This window comes from Sapajus apella, unplaced genomic scaffold (assembly GCF_009761245.1).
Source record: "Sapajus apella isolate SASKATOON/1434 unplaced genomic scaffold, GSC_monkey_1.0 scaffold72, whole genome shotgun sequence".
Classification (NCBI taxonomy): domain Eukaryota; kingdom Metazoa; phylum Chordata; class Mammalia; order Primates; family Cebidae; genus Sapajus; species Sapajus apella.
Window position 1 is genome coordinate 3518143 of NW_022437012.1, and position 19241 is coordinate 3537383.

Genomic DNA, 19241 nt, shown 5'->3' on the forward strand with positions numbered 1-19241 from the left:
CAAAAAAAAAAAAAAAAAAAAAAGCTAACTATGCTTCTCATGGCAAATAGTAACCAATTGGTTGGATAAGATATTGCTTTACCCTGTTTTAAATGTTACTTCATTTCTGGAACAATATGAAAACCAGGTGATAATCACATTATTTCTGAGGCAGGAAATTGCTAGGCCAGCAGCAGGACTGGAGGGGAAAATTTCTTTTTCTTGTGAACTGTGTACTGTTTGAATTTTATTCTAAATCTGTTTATTCAAAATAGTAGACATTAAGTTTTTTTTTTTTTTTTTTTTTTTGTAACAAAAGCCACATTCAAACATTAAAAATTTTTAGTGCTTAATCGAATATCTTCATTTGTAAATCCCACTCTGATCCCTGGGTAGAGAATGAGAAAATGGTATAGTTTTTGGCCCTGTAGCTCAGAAAAAAAAAGGCCAGTATTAGCTGTCAGTCATCCTAGTACTGAAAGTGGGCCTGGCATCTCTATGCCCATGGAATAGTTAAGGCCCCTAGAGTCACATTAATATTTTTTTTCATTTTTAGTGGACATGCCTACCATGTGCCCGGCATTTCAGTAGACATTTAACAAGCGTTAGCTCCTTTATCCCTCATTAACACTTAAGGAGTTGTATATTATTATTTCCGTCTTACAAATCAGGAAATTGAAGCTCAGAAAGGTTAATAAATTCCCTATGTAGCTGCAGAGCTAGGAAGAGGGAGCCAGATTTTGATATTGCACCTGACTCTAACACAACAGGTGTTGGCATTCCCCCACTTTTCTGGCTTTTCACCTGGTCTCTGCTTTCCCACATATTCCTGGCACCAATTTTGCAGTACTATTGCTGACTTACTTCAGGGTCCTGGGATATTACTTATCTGGGTCCCAGAGACTCAAATGCATCCAGAGTGGTTGGGTTCTCTCCCACCACCTCTTCAGTTCCTTTGGGAACATTGACTGTGACTTCTCATTTGAAGACCCTTTGCCCAGCCAAAGAATGGGTGCCAGGTGGGGACTGTCCTGTTGTTATCTTTTTGGTCCGCACGATGCCTTTGCGCCTCAACCAATAGGCTTGTACTTATTCTTGCTTAGACATAATATAAAAGTGTTTAAATATTAAATCTTTAGCTAATTGTGTTTAGCTATCCTTAGAAGTGGCAGCAGCATATATAAGCTTAATTTGGGTGATGCTTTAACAGGTTTGCTTGCAGGGTAGAGGAGTCCCTTGCACCATGAGACCATCTAGAAGCTTGAACGCAGGGGCAACATCCAGTGTGGGAGGAGGGGAAAGGAAGTCCCCCAGATCGTAGAGGAAGCTCATCTTTCTTGGCGATGTTGCTGAGCATCACACAGGGGGTCTCTGGGTCAGAGGCCTGTGAAGAGCCTTAGTGGCTTGAGGTCTTCATAGCCACAGGGCTTATTCTGTCTATGGTTAGAAAATGCCAACAGTTTTGAAGGGTGTTGTTTTGAAGGTTTGCAAAGTAGGCAGGGTCTAAATGGCAAAAAATGAATCTGATTATTTAGGCTATGTATAAAACATTTTGATATGTAAAAATTTGAGTTTGTGCTGGTCAGCTTTTGAGCCAATGGGTGTCAGTCTTCTGTGAAGAAGTCTACAACATAGGAGCCATCTTTAGCTCACTTATATAACACAACGATCTTATTCTTACCCACCGAGTCATACTGTTTAGTACAGACTCAAGGAGACATGAGGTAGGACTTGTGCTGTACCTCAAAGAGCAGAAGATGCATACTTACATAGCAGAGCTCATGTAAAAGAGAGTGGAAGAACAAGGTCATGCAGCTGATTAGTGGCAAAGATGGGACTAGACATCAGCATTCCTGACACCTGTTGCTTTAAAGGGTGACTTAGCAATAGCTCTTTATAGTTGGCCTGTAAACCCCTGGCATTTAGGTTGTGTTACTTAAGCAGACCATTGTTGTGATCCATGTGGCAGCTTCAGATTGTAAATGAGTCTTGTGAGAGGGCTAGCTGAAATGGCTAATTGGTGGCTAGAATGGCAACACTGGGCAAGTTAGTGTCGGGGGCAAGCCTTGAAATGAGAAACCAGGTTACCTAGGGCCAGACCTCATAATGTCCTATGGATCTTGGACAAATTATTCAGTGTCTGCTTCCTCAGTAGTAAAGGGAAGTTAACAGTGTGTGCCCTGTCTCTACTTCATAGTTTGGTTATAAAGTGTAAAAGAAAGGTGAGATGTATATGAAGTTTTATACTTTAACATATGAGGAATAATTCACAAAAGCCAACATTGTCATTGTTTGGCAGAATAAAAGGTTCTTTTAGCTGTTGGTGTCAGTATGTTCTTGTTTTGGAGTTAGTCCTTTTTTTTTTTTAGAAGAATCCAATTTCTTGTCTTCGGTTATTGACTCTGTCAGTTGTAACTAAGGACAATAGAAGTTAAGCTCAAGCTGTAATAGGAGAGCTCAGTGGAAGCTAAACCAGGCACAGTAATCAACGCCACATAGTTTGATTATATTTTGCATCTCTCTGTAAGTCTGTTTTATGTTATTTAGAGGTTCCTCTTCATGTAGACACCAGCAGTAAACTGGGGAATATTTGCGGCAGGAATTTTTAAGAACCCTTTAGCATCATCTCAGGCCCTGTTCTATTTCCTTTTCCACAAAATCATTTGAGATTATATAGTGTGTGTTACAGAAAGAATGTTTTTCTGTATGCTTGAAACTATATATTAAAGTAAAATAGTAATAAAGTTAACCAGAATTATCCATGGGGAACATCCAATTAAAATAAAATGCCACTATCTGGAAAAGCCTGATAGTAATGCTTTTTGTGGTGATGTCCAGGTAATGATTAGATGCAATAAACCTGGCTAATAGGGAAGAAGAGATGTGGGGATGAGCAGCCCGAATACCTTGCTGGCATAGCAGCTGCCTCCCTGCATCAAGAGCCCTGAGTAGATACTACTAGGGTACTATTTGACAGCTGGCTTAGCAGTCAAGAAGGACATTTCATTCGGGGTAGAATGACAAACCACTTCATCTGGGGCTGAAGACCTGCATTTATTGATCACTTACTACATGCCACATATATTGTTTAGGATATAGATGTGTGCATGTATATAAGTTTAGAATATAACTCATGGTAAGTTGATGGATATTTGCTTCTATATTTGTAACTAAATCACACTGTAATAATTTAAAGTCAGTGAAAGTTTCCAGTACGTTTTGTTATCATAAATTCTCTTGAGGATAAACCCCCACACACTTTTGTTAAAAAGCTATGTATCTCTGAAGGGTTTGTATCCACTCTTCTTTTCTGCTATTAAAGCTAAAAGAATTGAAATCTTCTTTGCCATTTAAGGTGTTTTGTTGTTGTTGTTGTTGTTGTTTGTGCGGGGTGGGATTCTGGGTTAACATCTGTGATTGGTGAACTGGTTTCTGGCTCTGGGTGGTGGAAAGGTCTGGATGGGTAGTAACTATAAAAAGCTTGTATTTTTTCTGGAAAACTTTATTAAAGAATAAGAAACACTTCAGTACAGTAGCAAACCCTGCTTCTCAAGGCAAGACTCAATATTATAAAGATGTCAGTTCTTCCCCAAGTATTCTACAGGTGTGGTATGATTCTAATGAAAACCCAACAGAGATTTCTGTAACAAACTTGATGAACTGACACTAGAATTCATTTGAAGAGAAAATGAGTAAGAATAGCTAGGAGATTTGGAAAAAGAACAGTGGAGACAAGGTGGAGAAACATAAAGCAGAAGGAATTGAAGAGGGGAATAAACTCTTAGATTCTTACTATTCACTGTATTAAAAAGTCCAAATGGATTAAAAGGCTAAATGTAATCTGTAGGCCAAATATAACTATAAAAGTAACATCTGAGAATTTTTATGTAATCTCTGGGATAAGAAGTATGATAAAAATCTTGAACTATAATAAGTGATAAATTTGGCTACATAAAAAATTAGAATGTCATGGGACCAAAAAGCACCAAGTTGAAACAGAATTGGCAATAAATTGGATAAAAGTTATTTGCTACCTAAGTAAAAGTCAAAGGACCAATACTGAGTAGATGAAAGTTATTTGCTACCTAATTAAAAGTCAAAGTATTAGTACTCAGATCATATAACATGTTTACAAATCAGTTTAAAAAAATGACAGTTTAGGAAAATGAAAGATTTGAACAAGATAAGTGGCAAATAAGCAAGATTTCCAGCCTCGCTAATAATTTGGGGAAGGCTAATCAAAGCAGTGAAATATTTTTCACCCATGTGTCAAGAAGGCTTGCAAATATTTTTTGTTGCCAAAGGTGTGATTAACAAATTGGTGGGCACCTGAATCAGTACAGATTGTCTTTTGGCTCAACTTGGTAGCATAAACACCCATCAAACTAGTGATTTCACTTGTCCTAACAATCTACTTATACAAGTATAAATATTGTTTTTAATAAGAGCTTGGAAATAACCTAAATGTACCTCCATGAAAGTTAAATAAACTAGGAAACATCTATATTAAGAAATAGTACATCAGCTAGGCATAGTGGCTCACGCCCTGTAATCCCAGCAGTTTGGGAGGCTGAGACAGGCAGATCACCTGAGGTCAGGAGTTTGAGAACAACCTGGCCAACATGGTGAAACTCCGTCTCTACTAAAAATACAAAAATTTGCGGTGGCTCAAGCCTGTAATCCCAGCACTTTGGGAGGCCGAGGCGGGTGGATCACGAGGTCAAGAGATCGAGACCATCCTGGTCAACACGGTGAAACCCCGTCTCTACTAAAAATACAAAACATTAGCTGGGCATGGTGGCGCGTGCCTGTAATCCCAGCTACTCAGGAAGCTGAGGCAGGAGAATTGCCTGAACCCAGGAGGCGGAGGTTGCAGTGAGCCGAGATTGCGCCATTGCACTCCAGCCTGGGTAACGAGCGAAACTCCGTCCCAAAAAAAAAAAAAAAATACAAAAATTAGCTGGCCGTGGTGGTGCATGTGTGTAATCCCAGCCACTTGGGAGGTTGAGGCAGGAGAATTGCTGGAACCCAAGAGGTGGAAGTTGCAGTGACCCCTTGGCACTCTAGCTTGAGTGATAGAGCAAGACTGCATCTCAAAAAAAAAAAGGAAAGAAAAAAAGAAAGAAAAGAAATAGCACATCTAGTTAAAAAGAAAGAAGTAGGCTCCTTGAAGGCAGCCACCCGGAGTGCCTTCTGTACTCCTGTAGCAGGGCTGTGGACATCCAGGCTATGCTGGGGAAAGAGCCCACTTCTACTTACTGGCTGGAGGCATCCAGCAGCCAATTCAGAGGAGAGCCTTCTCACACTCAGTAACTTGGCTGTCTTATCCACAGGAAGTGTACAAGCCCCGTCGGAAATACAAACGCCACCAGGGAGCAGAGGAGCTGCTTGATGAAGAATCTCGAATCCATGCTACGCTTTTGGAATATGGCAGGTAATGAGTGGGACCCAGTCTAGGTGTCTTTTTTATAAAACCATTTAAAAGAAAAGCTAATTTAACTTGCTTCATTTGGATTAACTTGATTGGCTTCTACCTGATTGAGTTTCTACTTTCAACCATGAGATTTCCAATATCAGGGACTTTTCTCTGGTAATGAATTACCTGTTTCTATGGGTATCCTTTGTAATTCTTCTCTAGGAATATGCACCTGGCTCTGCCCTCCTTTGGGAGTTGGGGTGTTCCAGGCATTTGCAGAGGCTAGGATAGTCTGTTCTTCATGCCCCTGCTGTTTATTAAAACCTTCAGGTAAATGAATGCAATGAAAGCAGTTTCACTGATTACACTGTAAGTGTTAGAATAATAATTTTGGTTTCCTGTGAATGTTATCCTAACTAGGAAAACGAAGACTTTAGAAGTAGTTTTATCACTTCTTAAAAACATCTCTAGTTAAAAAAAAAAAAATCTTATTTCCTTAGTCTTTACTTAAAAAAAATGTAAGGACATGCTTTTCCCCATTGAATTTTTTGGTTGGCACTGGGTATTAACCTTCTTTTGTGTCGTTGTGCATTCTCTTTCTAGGGTAACTGATACCTTGATGTGAGTAAGTCTCCTTGTGCTTCCTTCCTTTGTGTTGGGAGAGGCTCCGTTTGCTGCTCTGCCTCACAGCCCAACCCTTGTGGAGTGGCTGGAACTAACTGCACTGCCACCGGCATTTCCATTTCCCTAAGTGAGCATCTGATAGCTTTGCGTGCTCTCTAGGGTACTGGAGAGAACCATCGAGAAATTAGGCTTAATTAATCTAGTTTCCAAATGGAAGTGCATGCAATTGTTTTTGTTTGTTTTTTATTTTTTTCTTCCTAAGAATAAAAACTTGTCTCTTTCAAAGGCAGTTGAAGTAGTTCTGGCCTTAGACTGCGTGTGATGGCTGTCCCCAGATTTCACTAGTTACTGCTGTGAATTGAATGCCTCCTCGAAGTCAGGCATCACCAGGACTAGCTATGTGATGAAAATGCAGAGTACCTTGTTAGCAGTTATTAATGATAATTATTAAGAATTTAAAGACAGCACCAACAGCCAAGTGCAGTACCCTTCTAAGCATGGGGCACTGTGCTAGTGGATGGCTTATGTGCTCAGGAAGCCAGCCCCAGGAATCACGAGAGTCTCTCTAGCCATGCCCAGCTGCAGGTGGGCAAGTGAGGCTTTAACTTGCTGATTTAGCCTCCCTGCCTGTCCTCAGGAGTGATTGATGCAGTTTGAGCTGAGAGTCTGGCTTGGCTCTCTTTAGGAAAGGAAGCAAGACAAGTCTTGCTTGACTCTTCTCAAATTCTGAGAGTAAGAAAGAGCAGTGTCTTGATACCAATTTTGGCTCCTATTGGTACGGTCATGCTGACTTCTGCTAATTTCTAAGGCTACGGTAGGCATTTTCCTGAAGGTTTTAGGTTTGGGGTTTTGGGGGACAGGAGAGAGATGTTATTTTGTTTCTTTTTAGCTTTTTTGGCAAGGAGAGGGTAAGTTTGTGGTAGGTGGGGTAGTGAATACTTAGGACATTCTGATAGTATATTTAGCTCATTCTCTTCTTTGAGACTAATAATAACATTCAGAAAGTTTAAACGATGACTTGCTTAATTAAGGTAATAAACTATTAAGAGGCTCAATATATATGTACCAATATAAATGCGACTAGTGTGGCTCAGGAACAGAATTTTGATTTTAATTAAGTTAAATTTAAATTTAAAAATTTGTGCTTGATTCGGTTATTGGAAAATGTTTATCTTTGGAATAACCTGGGCATGTGAACCTACTAATCTAATTTTAAAAATTGTATGTGTGTCTTTACTTATATTTCTTTTGTACTGTGCTGTCCTAAATGTACATACATATATAATTTGAGCAGTTTGTTCAATGTAGAAAACACTCCAGTAAATGTTAACCACTAGCTGCTGTCATTATTCTCCTTATTATAATCATCGTTATTAGCAGCAACAGTTTTCAGTTTTTTTAATGCCGTCAGATGTGACCTTTTCCCCTTCCAGTTCTCCTTGTTCTTGTGTGTTTATGTATGAGTGCAGAGGGAAAGCTTACCCTTGGCCCTCTGAAGGTTCACTGAAAATGAACTGACAAAAGGTAGATTAACAGGAGAGAATGGCATACATAATTTATTATTGTGTGGGGGGAAAACCACAGAAGTGTGACTACCCAGTAACCCAGTGATGTCCAGATGCACGTATATCCTTCTTCAAAGGGGAAAAGCAGATAGGGAAATACGGCAATTTGAGGGGTAGTAAATGATGTTTAGGGGAAATGAATCAGACCATGGTTAATAAATTACTCTCTGGAAATTGAGTGGGATGGAAACAGACCATGGTTTGGGTTCTAGGTATCTTATGCAATTTTCAGTCTCTTGCTCTGTGGTAAATACTGAGATTTCAGGGAGTGGATGAGACACTTGTGTTTTCTTTAACGGGTCCTGTCTTTATACAGATAAGAGAAAAAAGCCTATTCTAACATCTGCTGAACTTCAAATACCTTTAATTCAAGTTATTCAGCATATTATAGTGCTATATTTTGGGGTGACAGCCCATGGACTCCTTGACTTATTACTCCTCACACTAACCCTCTCTCTAGCCACGAATATGGGAAGTCTCACCCTCTGGCCCTTTTCTTCCCTGCCCCCATCAAGCAAGGCTGGCCCTCTGCTGGCCCCATGACTCACTTTGCTCCATCCTCCCTTTCCCTTTAACATGGCAGCATTCCTGACTTCCTCACCCACCCCCCACTGCAGTATGGTATCACAGCTTTAGGAGTCCAGATCCCCCTGCCAGTGTTTCTGTTTTCTACCTTATCTTATCTCTTGTCAGGGGAAAAGTATTTTGACTTCTAGAGCAAGAAGGTCTGAAATCAGTGTTTCTTCTTTGGGGTTGAAGGTCACTAATCAGCCTTTCATCCACAGTGCCCTCTGGCTTTTAGGTCAGCATTCCATCTTCCTCCTATTTTGACTCTAAGTTGCTTATATAAAGGTGAATTATGAGCCTTGTCAACTACACTGAAGGCCTTAAGGACTGTTTATCTGTTAAGAACATGTTTGGGTATATTTTTCTAAGTGTTAATGGTGTGAGGAAAACAAGACTTATAGTTTTGATTTCGGATGTAAACAAAATTGCACACCTATAATATTTCAATTTGATTACGGGTTCGGTCAATTTTGAGAGGCTAACTTAAGCACCTAACCATGTTATGAGACTGCTACTGTGGGGAAATCCATTTTATGTGTTGTATATTCGACTTTTAAGAGGAGGTTTGGAGTACAGCCACCAGAGTGCTGGAGTTAGCCTATTCCTTAGTATTCATATATTGAGTTGCCTTGAAATCATTCTAGGCAGGTCAAAATTAGGCCTTGAATACTGAGTAGGCTAACTTCAGCATTCTGCATTAGTAAATAAAATATGGCATATCTCTCCCAACCTATTTGTGTCTCCTATGAAGGTAAAAGCCAATGGCATGCTCATAAAAGGTATTTAGTAAGTTCTTGTCAAATGAATAAGGAACAGAGTTCACAGTCCTTAGTATTTAGGGCTTTTTATGTCCTTATTTTGTTATGTATTCCAAATAGATAACTGTCTTAGTTTGGCACAAGGTAATTGTTCTTGAAAGTTAGTTTGTTTTCTGGAATTGTGGTGTCCAGTATGGTAGCCACTAACCATATGTGGCTATTGGGTAATTGAAATGCGACTAGTGTGGCTCAGGAACAGAATTTTGATTTTAATTAAGTAAAATTTAAAAATTCATGCTTGATTTAGTTATTGGAAAATGTTTGTCTTTGGAATAGCTTGGGCATGTGAACCTACTAACCTACTAATTTAAAAATTGTATGTATGTCCTTTCTTATATTTCTTTTGTACTGTGCTGTTCTAAATGTACATCCATGATTTAAAGACCAAGTCCTGGGTCTAAGCTATGAGGAAGTGAACTGGATGATGGGAGGAGCGCTTTGGTGCTGACAGTGTGGATAGCAAAAGTTGATGCATCAGAGCGAAAGAGGAAAGCAGGAGCGAATGGAAGCATGTGGCACTGCAGATCAGAGTGGCATTTGGGGGAAACGGGCAGAGCCAACAGGAAAAGAGGAAAGCGAGGCAGTAGTTAATAGGCAATTGAGGACAGAGCTTTGTCATGGAAACCTCACTACTGTGTGACATGGAGGAGGCCTTTAGAAAAATCATGTGGACTCTATTCATGCAGCAACCATTGATTGAGTGCCTACTATGTACCAGGTACTGAACTGCCAGGCAATGGCAATATTGAAGTGAATGAAGCTGTACATGAATGTTTATAGTAGCACTGTAAATATATTGCATAATATATTGCACAGTTATGAATTTAGCAATTCATAATTGCCAAAAAGTAGAAACAAACCACATGTCTATCAACTGATGAAACAAAATGTGATTTACCCATCTAATGGGATATTATTCAGCCATAAAATGGAATTAAGTCATGATTCATGCTTCAACCTGGATGAACTTTGAAAGTATTCTCATGAGTCATAGAAACTAGACACAAAGGCCACATATTGAGTGATTTCATTTCTGTGAAATCTCCAGAATTGGCAAATCCATAGAGACAGAAGGCAGATCAGTGGTAGCCAAGGGCTGGGAAAAGGGAAAAACTGGGATTAACTGCTAAGAGTGCCAGAGTTATTTTTGAGGTGATAGAACTTTTCTTGATTTCGACAGTAGTGATGGTTGCACAACATGAATACACTAAAATCTAGTGAGCAATACACTTTAAAATAGTGAATTTTATATTATATGAATTATAAGTCAGTTTTTAAAATATTTTTTAAAAGTGAATGAAGCAGATTTCTTCCTCTCCAGGAGCTCAACAGACGGGCTTAGAGGTTTACTCATGACAGATAATTATGTTCACCATGCAATGAGTGCACTGGCTGTGTAAACACAGAAGCTCACATCTGGGGGTCTAATGTAGTTTTGGTTACTTAGAAGAGTCTTCCCAGAGCCTCTGTCTTTAAGGAGGAGTAGATGGGTTCTGGGAATCAAGTCACTCAGATTTGGTTGTTTACTTCCTTATTTGGAAAATCCATGAAGTCCCTGGACTTTAGATAAGGGCCGTATGTCTTCTGCCTTGAAAGTCTCCACAGACTAAAGGCATAAAAAAGGCAGGATGAATACTTGAGATGCAAGGACACTTCTATAGGAGCGGGAAACTTTGGGAAGACCCTGTGTTGTTCAGGGTACCCTGGTTGAGAAAACGGAACCCTCCTAACTAATCAGTAGAAGGGATTAGTTACAGGGCTGGAAAACTAGGCTGAGCCAGGGTCAGCTCCCAAGCTTCACATTAGAACTGGAGCTCAGGACGCTGTTTCTGCCTCCAGGATCAGAGAGCTAGCTAGAAGCCACTGTTATAGCTGCTAGCCCCAGAACCTGGTTATTTCTACCATGATCCACACAACACAGTGGAACCTTTATATCTCCCTCTCTCCTCCTTTAACTGTTCCATATTCAGAACTCTAGCAAATGAATCTGATTGGTAGAACCTTAATAGTACTCAGAACCCTAGGTGCAAGGGAGTATGGAAAATAGTTTCTTTTCCAGCCTCTGCAGTACTGGAAGATGGAATAGATATTAAACCAGTCCACAGAATCTACCATAAGGTCCTTTACAGAAAAATTTAACCTTGGTCTGCTACACTTTGGACCTATAGGTTTATTTCTAAACGGTGGGGGTGCTGTGCCCAGCGGTGACTTTTTGGTCTCCCCAGTTATAGGACAATCTGTTGCAAGGTCAGATGATACTTTTGGCTTCTTGATTTTTGCACTTTTTCCACTTATGTTTAGTTGGGTTGTTCAGTGAATATTGGAAAAACCAGATGTAAAGGTAGAGTCATTGCTCTCAGGAGAATGATACAGATATGTAGTAGTTGCAGGTAATCACCATCTGGGAAGTGAGAGGAGCATGAACAGATGCAGGATGGGTAGGCCAGGCTGAGCACATGTGCATGGGGGATGCTTCACAGGGGAGGAGGCTTTAGAGTTGAGGGGTGAAGGGTGAGTGGAGAAGCAGTGGAGAGAAGGGAACAGTTTAGTATGTGCACAGCTCTCTGTTCAGGTAGTAAGTGTAATAGGAATGCAGAAGGTGCTGCTGGTGGGAGGTGAAACGGTTGTTAGGCTGGGCCACAGAAGAGAGGCCTTATGAGACTCCTGAGGATGTTCTGTTTTTTGATGAGGGAAGAGGCCTGCCATTGATAAAAGTGCATCAGGCCAGTGCAGAAGTTGGACAAGGAATGGGCAGAGAGAGTGTGGGAAGTGAAGCTGGAGGACCAAGACCCAGGTGAGAAGCCAGCACACGACACAGCAAGTGAGGCATGCAGAAGCTAGGCAGAGAGTGGCCTTTAATTTGTTCTTTATTTTTATTTATTTATTTAGAGACAGAGTCTAGCTCTGTCGCCCAGGCTGGAGTCCAGTGGAGCGATCTCGGCTCACTGCAACCTTCGCCTCCTGGGTTTGAGAGATTCTGGGGTTTCAGCATCCCAAATAACAGACTACAGGCATGTGCCACTATGCCTGGCTAGTTTTTGCATTTTTAGTAGAGATAGGGTTTTACCATGTTGGCCAGGCTGGTCTTGAACTCCTGACATCAGGTGATTGGCCTGACTCAGCCTCCTAAAATGCTGGGATTATACATGTGAGCCACTGCACTCGGCTCAATTTGTTCTTCTTAACTGTTTGCATTAACTTTATTTTCTTACAAATCACAAAGGTGTACAGGGCTAGGTGTTTTGCATTTTGCTTTTTGTTCGAGGTTGAATGGTTTTTGCACTGGTATACTTGCTTTTTTAAAAAAACATAGATTAATTAGAGCCAGGAAATAAACTCTTTTAAACTGAATTGTGCTTGTGTGTTTCTTTGAATTTAAAGTTGTATGAAGTGAGTACATATTATCGGCATCATGCTTGGATTATATTTGAGAATAAAAAGTGTGCTAGACTCTATGTTATGGAAGTAGCCATTAAAGAGCATGTTTGGCTTAAGCAAACATATTTACATTTGTTTGTATAGATATTTTTAAGGCTTTTAGCTTAAATTACGGCTCAGAAATGCTGTTCCTGATTCAAAAAGTCATGATTGCACTTAAGGAAAATGTTGTACTCTGTACTGTCTGAGACTAACAATTTACATTATAGTATTTGCATAGCAAGTAGGGTGGCTGGACCTTTATTCAAAAGACGGTGGACTATGTTTGTAATTTAGGCCTTGTAACATTTTCTCTAGTCACCAAATGGCATAAATTCTCTTGATGCTTTTCATGTAAAAAGTCAACCAAAATGCATTTGACTGAATTTATTATAATTTTTTGAGTAGTAATTCAACTCCTTTTTTGTGGCCTGCAGGAGATATGGATTTAGCCACCAGAGCAAAACAGAGAAGGTAAGAAAAGCATAGATAATGGGAGAGAATATTTGAGAGATGGAAGTGATTTCTCTCCCCTCTGACTGACACTCACAGGCTGGGCAGCAGCTCCCCGGGAATCCCAGGAAGGGAATGGCAGGGCTGCTGCTGCCCAAGCCCGGGTACCTGGACAGGCTGTGATGGCAGGGATGTGTGAGCTATCTTTGGCCCCTGCATCCCTGTCCTGGCTTTTCTAGCTTGCCACCTCTGCAGATTGGGGAGCAAAGCAGCAGTCTCATCCTGGGGCTGGAAATGAGGGGTGATAGAAAGTTGTGGCCCAGGGTCAGTCACGCGGAGTCTAGTAGCTCTACAGTATGAAGATGAAGTCCACTGCCAGGGCTCCCAGACCACTCCTTGTCTGAGGTGAGAGACTTTAGACAGTTGTCAGCAGGATGCTAGCAGTGAGGTAGGGCACAGCTGTGAATTACAGGCCCACCGTCTGCTGAAGCAGCCAGTCATCGAAGAGCCAGGTAAGTCAGGAGGGCTTTTCTAACTTCACAAAGGATGCCCAAAGATTTCTGTTAATTTATATGTTACTAATGATGCTTCATTGTCAACAGCAGGGCAGGTGCATAAATCTTATGGTGACAAACCCCTTCTGTGTTCTAGGCTCTATATTAAGGGTTCTGTATGTTTTCACTTACTCCCTTTAACAGCTCTATGAGGAGGATACTTATTTTTGCTTTTCAGGTCGGAAAGCTAATGCTCAGAGAAGCTCAGTCGTTTGTCCAAGGTCACACAGCTCTAAAGTGAATTAATAAGAATCTGAACCCAGAGGTCTATCTGACATAAGCGCCTGTGTTCATAGCCACTGCCTTCTAAATAATAAAGTGTCAGCTAAAGTGGTCAGTGGCCTCTTAAAAAGATCTATTATTAACCTCTTATTATTCTCCACCTGACCCCCAGATTTCTTGAATAGGACTCGTTCCCCCTGATGTTCCCCTGCCACCCACTCCACTGTATAGCTCCCCCAGGCTCCCCTTCTGCTTCCTGTGGTGATTGTTATCTCAGTCACTGCAGGCATCAGCAGTATGTTTTCTGGATTTGAGTATATCGTGTTGCATCTGGTATATAATAAGGGTTTGATGTGTACATTTAGTTTGATATGTAATTTGAGTCTGAAAAGATTGTCTTTATATATGACTGGGCAATTTGGTTATGATTGGAAAAATCATGAGATGTTCATGAAATAGTGTTCAAATTGTGCTTGTCCTGTCGTTCTTATGTCAGAGGACACATTTGAATTAGAAGTCTCATCCCCTGTGGATGTGCCCAAGCAGTTAGGAGCTCAGAGTGTTCCCATGGGCAGCTAGAGTTGGGATGGCCCAAGAAGGGCATCTGAGACCAAACCTCTCTTTTGACCCTAGAGATCCTTAACATGCAGGGATCAGAGGTCACCCAGCTGGTAGATTACAGAGATAGGATTAAAACCTGTAGCCCATGATTGAGGAGGAGCAGCTAATCCAGGGTGCCTTGAGTTTGATGTGGTTCATTTAGGGCCTGGGACTGAGTCCAGTGCATGCTGCTTGGTCATCAGATAAGGCAGTTTTCATCCTTCAGACCAGTGGTATTCTAACTGGATTACTCTAAGCAGTAAATGTGTCATTTTTCATCATGATTCAGTGTACACACACTAATACCCCCAAAACAAAAGTTTCACTATGTGGTACTTAACCCCTCACTACAAAGCACTTAACCCCTCACTACAAAGCACTCTGGCATGTTCTATTATGTTAATTTATACAGAGCTAGTCATACCTGCCAAATTACTTTTATGTCTCACTAATTGGTCTTAATGGGCAGTTTGAAGAAACTCCTTTAGTAGTGATCTGCTCTTGAAAGTGTTAAAGTAGTGAGAAGATCCAGTCAAAGTGCAAGGGTAAGTCAGGCAAACGTGTGTGGCCTGAATTTAATCAGTGAGCAGTTGGGACATGGAAATAGGCATTTGCCACTTCCTGAAGCTTAACCTGCCTGCTCTGTACTTGAGTGGATGTTCAGGCCTTTGGAGTATCCATTCTCTCGGGGTGGTGCTGCTCTGCAGATCTGTGTTTCTTTCAGACTCATGCCTCTTAACAGTATTGTCCTTTCTCTGCTGAGTCTCCAACTCCAGTGCTCAGCTGTTTTCACATCTTCCCTTGCAGGCTGAAGACAAGAAAACGGCACTTTCAGCAGGGCTGTCAGCTACAGAAAAAGGTGATGTCCACGAGGAAGATGAGCTTCGAGCAGCTGAAGAGGTGTGTGGTCCATGTAGGTCTGAGGTTTCTGTGTAAGTCATTTTGGGAGAAATTGTACTCTTATCCCTAGCTTTTCCAAATGGCCAGCACCTCCCACAGCGAACGGGCCTTTCACACGTTCGAGTTTCCTTTTGTCACCTGTCTTTGAGGCTCACATAAGACAAGATCAAGGAAGAAACCCTTGGATATCATATTGCTTCTGTCTTACCTGTTCAGAACCACTCACTGCTGCTCCCATCCATTTCTCTTTCAGCAGCGTATACAATCGCTGATGACCAAGATGACTGCCATGGCAAATGAGGAGGTGAGGGGGAGTGGGGGAGGTGTGGGGATGGGGACTTGGCACCACCTTGCTCTGCTGGGGGTCTTCTCCCAGAGAGCCCACTTTCTCCAGAGCCCTCCTTAAACCAGCATACCGTACCTCCTCTTCCCTGGGGAGTTCATTTTGGTAAACTGTTTTTAATGCCTAGTGCTGTCATCCATGGGAACCTCTAGGAGGGAGACTTGAAGGACCCCTGTGAAAGCTGAATATTCCTGCTGGGAGGTTCACAGGGCCTCTGCGGAAGAGGTGGGGCTGGCCCTGCCTCACCCTAACTACGAGTTACGCTTCATGCTGAGGCAGCTCTTGTCTTCTGCTTTCTTGTTACACTATTTAGGTAGGAAGTAAGATTTTGACATTATAGTTGGTCTTTCCAGATCTCAAAGCCTGTCCAGAAGGTATAGCCAAGGGCTTTGAAAGGATCATTTCTTTTGAGGCCTGGGAAGGGCCTATGGTAGTAAAGAGATATTTTAGAATTCTGAGATTCTTTGTCCTTTTCCATGCTCTTCTCTATTCCCTGTGTCCTAGGCCTGCCAAATCTCCTGCAGGCTCTGTTTGGTGACCCTCAGGAGGTGAGACCTTGGGGTGGGGCATAGAAGGGAAGAACCATTTTTCAGGGGTGCCCAGGGTCCGAGGAGAATCTAACACCATCAGTTCAGTGACTCAGGAGGTAGCTGCATGTTTGGCCTGAGGCTTCTTTTCACCCTTGCTGTCGGTAATACATGGCAAAGCCAAATTATTTTTTCCCCTAGGAATATTATCTGTTTTACCATAATAGAGTGTTCAGATTTTCCAGTGCTGTGGAAGACAAAGCTTGGTTTTGAGAACATTCCCTCCATTTGCTTGCAGAGCCGTCTCACTGCAAGCTCCGTGGGCCAGATCGTGGGACTCTGCTCTGCCGAGATCAAGCAGATTGTGTCCGAGTATGCGGAGAAGGTAGGTGGGAGCCCAGCTGGAGCCTGTGCCTGGGATAATGCTCCATGGCTTTGTTCTCCCGCTTCCCCACCCCTCTGCCCCAGCAGTGCTCTGTGTTCTCTTGTAACTCACCAGCCACATTTGTCAGAAACACACTGGGCTTTGCCATTCACAACCATCAGCACTTGTCTGTTAGTTAAATTAATTTTGTTCTGCAGTGTCCACTTTTCTGTAAATATAAAGAGAAAACCTGTCTCACAGAACAATTAACCACATTTGATAAATTCATGCCCGAGGGTATGGGATGAGCATTTTTCCTTCTCTATCAGACTTCTTATAACTTGGGCTCAGTTTGGTGATTGGGCTGAGGAATGAAGCTTTGCCTCTTAGGAGATAAACCTCATAACTCAGCCAAACCCAAGGCAAAATTTTTGTTCTACTTTATTAAAAGAGTATAGAATGAAGAAAAGCCTGAAATCATATTTCAGAGTTAACTTTTTTTTTCCATCCTAAGGAAAGGCAGGAGGACCTTGAATATTTCAGGGAGACGGTGATTAATCATTTTGCACATAACTGATTCTGGTCTGGCTGAGATGTAGTATCAGTAAAATCAGATTTACGGGACACTGTTGCACATCCCTCCTTCACCAGCCCTGTCCCCCTAAAATGTTGATGTCTGTTGAAGCATCCAGCTTGCTTTCTTTTTCTCGGAATCTTTTACTACAAATTAGCTCTGCCTTGACTCTTTGTGACATATTCTTCTGAAGTGATTGCACAGGTGATATGATCAGGGAAAAAGTGTCTCCAGTAATCTGGGGGTGTTATTGGCTACAACACACCCAAGACTTTTGGAAAACTGTTTTAAATGTGTAGTGCTGCCATGCATGGGAATCTCTGGGAGGGAGACTTGAAGGACCCTTGTGCAAGCAGAATATGAGTGAGTGAAACAGCTTGGAGTGTCTCCAGGTGAGATTCCTTTGTTTTCCCCACTCCCCCAAATAAGTGCTTGTTAACATGGGCTTTCTAATCCAACCCTCATAGAATCCAGAGTGTCTTCTCTTTTCATTTACCACCTAGGAAAGATGACACTGCTCAAAGTGTCATCTGAAATTTGACCAGAATAGGATTTTGTTATCCTAGAAGTACAAATGAAGATGTAATTGTGGAAAGAGTATTAATTCACTGTCTGAGAAGAAAGTGTCTTGGTTTCCTGTCAGCACACACACCTGAATGGCAAGAGTTTATACCTGCCCTTATGTTGCCACCAAGCATTGCTGAACCCAGTTTTTTAGGAAAAAACAAAAGACAACTGGATAGAGCAACCAATGCTGTTTCTATGGTGAGCATGTAGGAGCTCTGATGATTGTAAGAGGAAAAGCAGGCAGGCAGAGCCCCTGTGGTTGGCAGTGCATCTCTCTCTCTACCCCTTCCTCTGTCTAGGTCTCCTGAAGCTCACCTGCCTTCCCCAGTTACTCTGCATTTTGTAGGTCTCCTTCTGGATCTCCCGTGTCTTTATCTCCTGAGCTTTTTCTTCCTCACCCTTGACCAGTGATCTCTATCCAGCTCTGATGGTTTCTCGTGTTTACCTTGGACCATACTTTACCTCCATCCCATTCTTCTAGAAAAGAGTGAAATTAGGAGTAATTTGGACAGGAAGCTATGCCATGATTTTTTCCAAGGTCATATATGCTGTTGATTCTTGATCAGCACAGGTTTGGACTATGTGGGTCCACTTATATATGGATTTTTTTCCCAACCAGATCTGTATAGAAACTACAGTATTCATGAGATGCAAAACTGGTATATATGGAGGGCCAACTTTTCATATATGTGGGTTCTATAGAGCCAATTGCTGAGTATGCACAAATTTTGGTATATGTAGGTTGTTTTGGAACCAATCCCCCACATACACGAAAAGATGACTGTGGTTAAACTTCTGGTGGAGAATTGGAGGTGTGAGACATTCATTATTTGATTGTGTTGTTTTCATTGGGTTGGTAATATAGCATTGAAGCTGATAGTTTTTTTTAATTAAATTGCCTTTAATCCTATTCCCATATTGCAGTTATTTTATATTTGTATATTATCTTGTAGTGTTTGTTCCCAGATTTCCATAGTTGGGCATAGTTGCAATCATCATATATGTCTAAAAGAGTTAGGACAGTGAGTGAGTGCAGTGATTAAAAACATACCATTTGAAGTCATATCTTGGTTCATATCTGCCTTTTTCATTTCCCAGCTGTGTGACCTTGGCCAGTTATTTAACCTGTCTTTGCCCTAGTGTCTGCTTTATGAAATGAGAATAATGTTCCTTTTCTGGTAGGTGTTGGGAAGATTACATGAAATGTGACCAAAATGCCTCAAATGGTGCCTGGCACATTAGAACTCTTCAGCCATTGATAGCTTTGTTTTCATTTTTGTAGTCCATTTTTTTGGTCACTTTGCATCCTAAGTATTTTCTAGCCTTCTCATTTATTTTTATTTTTTTAAGAGAGAGAGAGAGAGAGAGAGAGAGAGAGAGAGAGAGAGAGTGTGTGTGTGTGTGTGTGTGTGTGTGTGTGTGTGTGTGTGTGTCTTTCCTGAGACAGAATCTCACTCTGTTGCCCAGGCTGAGTGCAGTGGTATGATCTCAGCTCACTATATCTGGCCTCCCAGGCTTAGGTGATCCTCCCATCTCAGTCTCCCAAGTAGCTAGGACTACAGGTGCCCACCACCATGCCTGGCTAAGTTTTGTATTTTTGTGGAGATGAGGTTTTTGCCATGTTGCCCAGGCTGGTCTTGAACTCCTGGGCTCAAGCCATCTTCCCACCTCAGCCTCCCAAAATGCTGAATTACAGGTCTCAGCCACTGTGCCTGGCCATTCCCATTAATTTTAATAACTGTATAATTTAT

The 19241-nt window shown here is 41.5% G+C and overlaps 1 protein-coding gene across 8 annotated transcripts in view; it reads left to right on the top strand.

The window, feature by feature from the left end:
• The window catches only part of CCDC93 (coiled-coil domain containing 93), a 99118-nt gene that overhangs the window by 18507 nt on the left and 61370 nt on the right, over positions 1–19241 (top strand). For 4 of the 8 annotated variants that reach the window (XR_004260562.1, XM_032250660.1, XM_032250661.1 and 1 more), the window contains exons 7-12: positions 5313–5413; positions 5999–6016; positions 12824–12860; positions 15023–15115; positions 15369–15419; positions 16284–16370. Coding sequence is in view for 7 of the 8 variants with exons in the window: in XM_032250660.1 (XP_032106551.1) it covers positions 5313–5413; positions 5999–6016; positions 12824–12860; positions 15023–15115; positions 15369–15419; positions 16284–16370 (387 nt within the window). In the remaining variant the exon portion in view is untranslated. The remainder of the gene's footprint in view (positions 1–5312; positions 5414–5998; positions 6017–12823; positions 12861–15022; positions 15116–15368; positions 15420–16283; positions 16371–19241) is intronic. The other 4 variants (XM_032250663.1, XM_032250664.1, XM_032250666.1 and 1 more) reach the window with 2 other exon arrangements.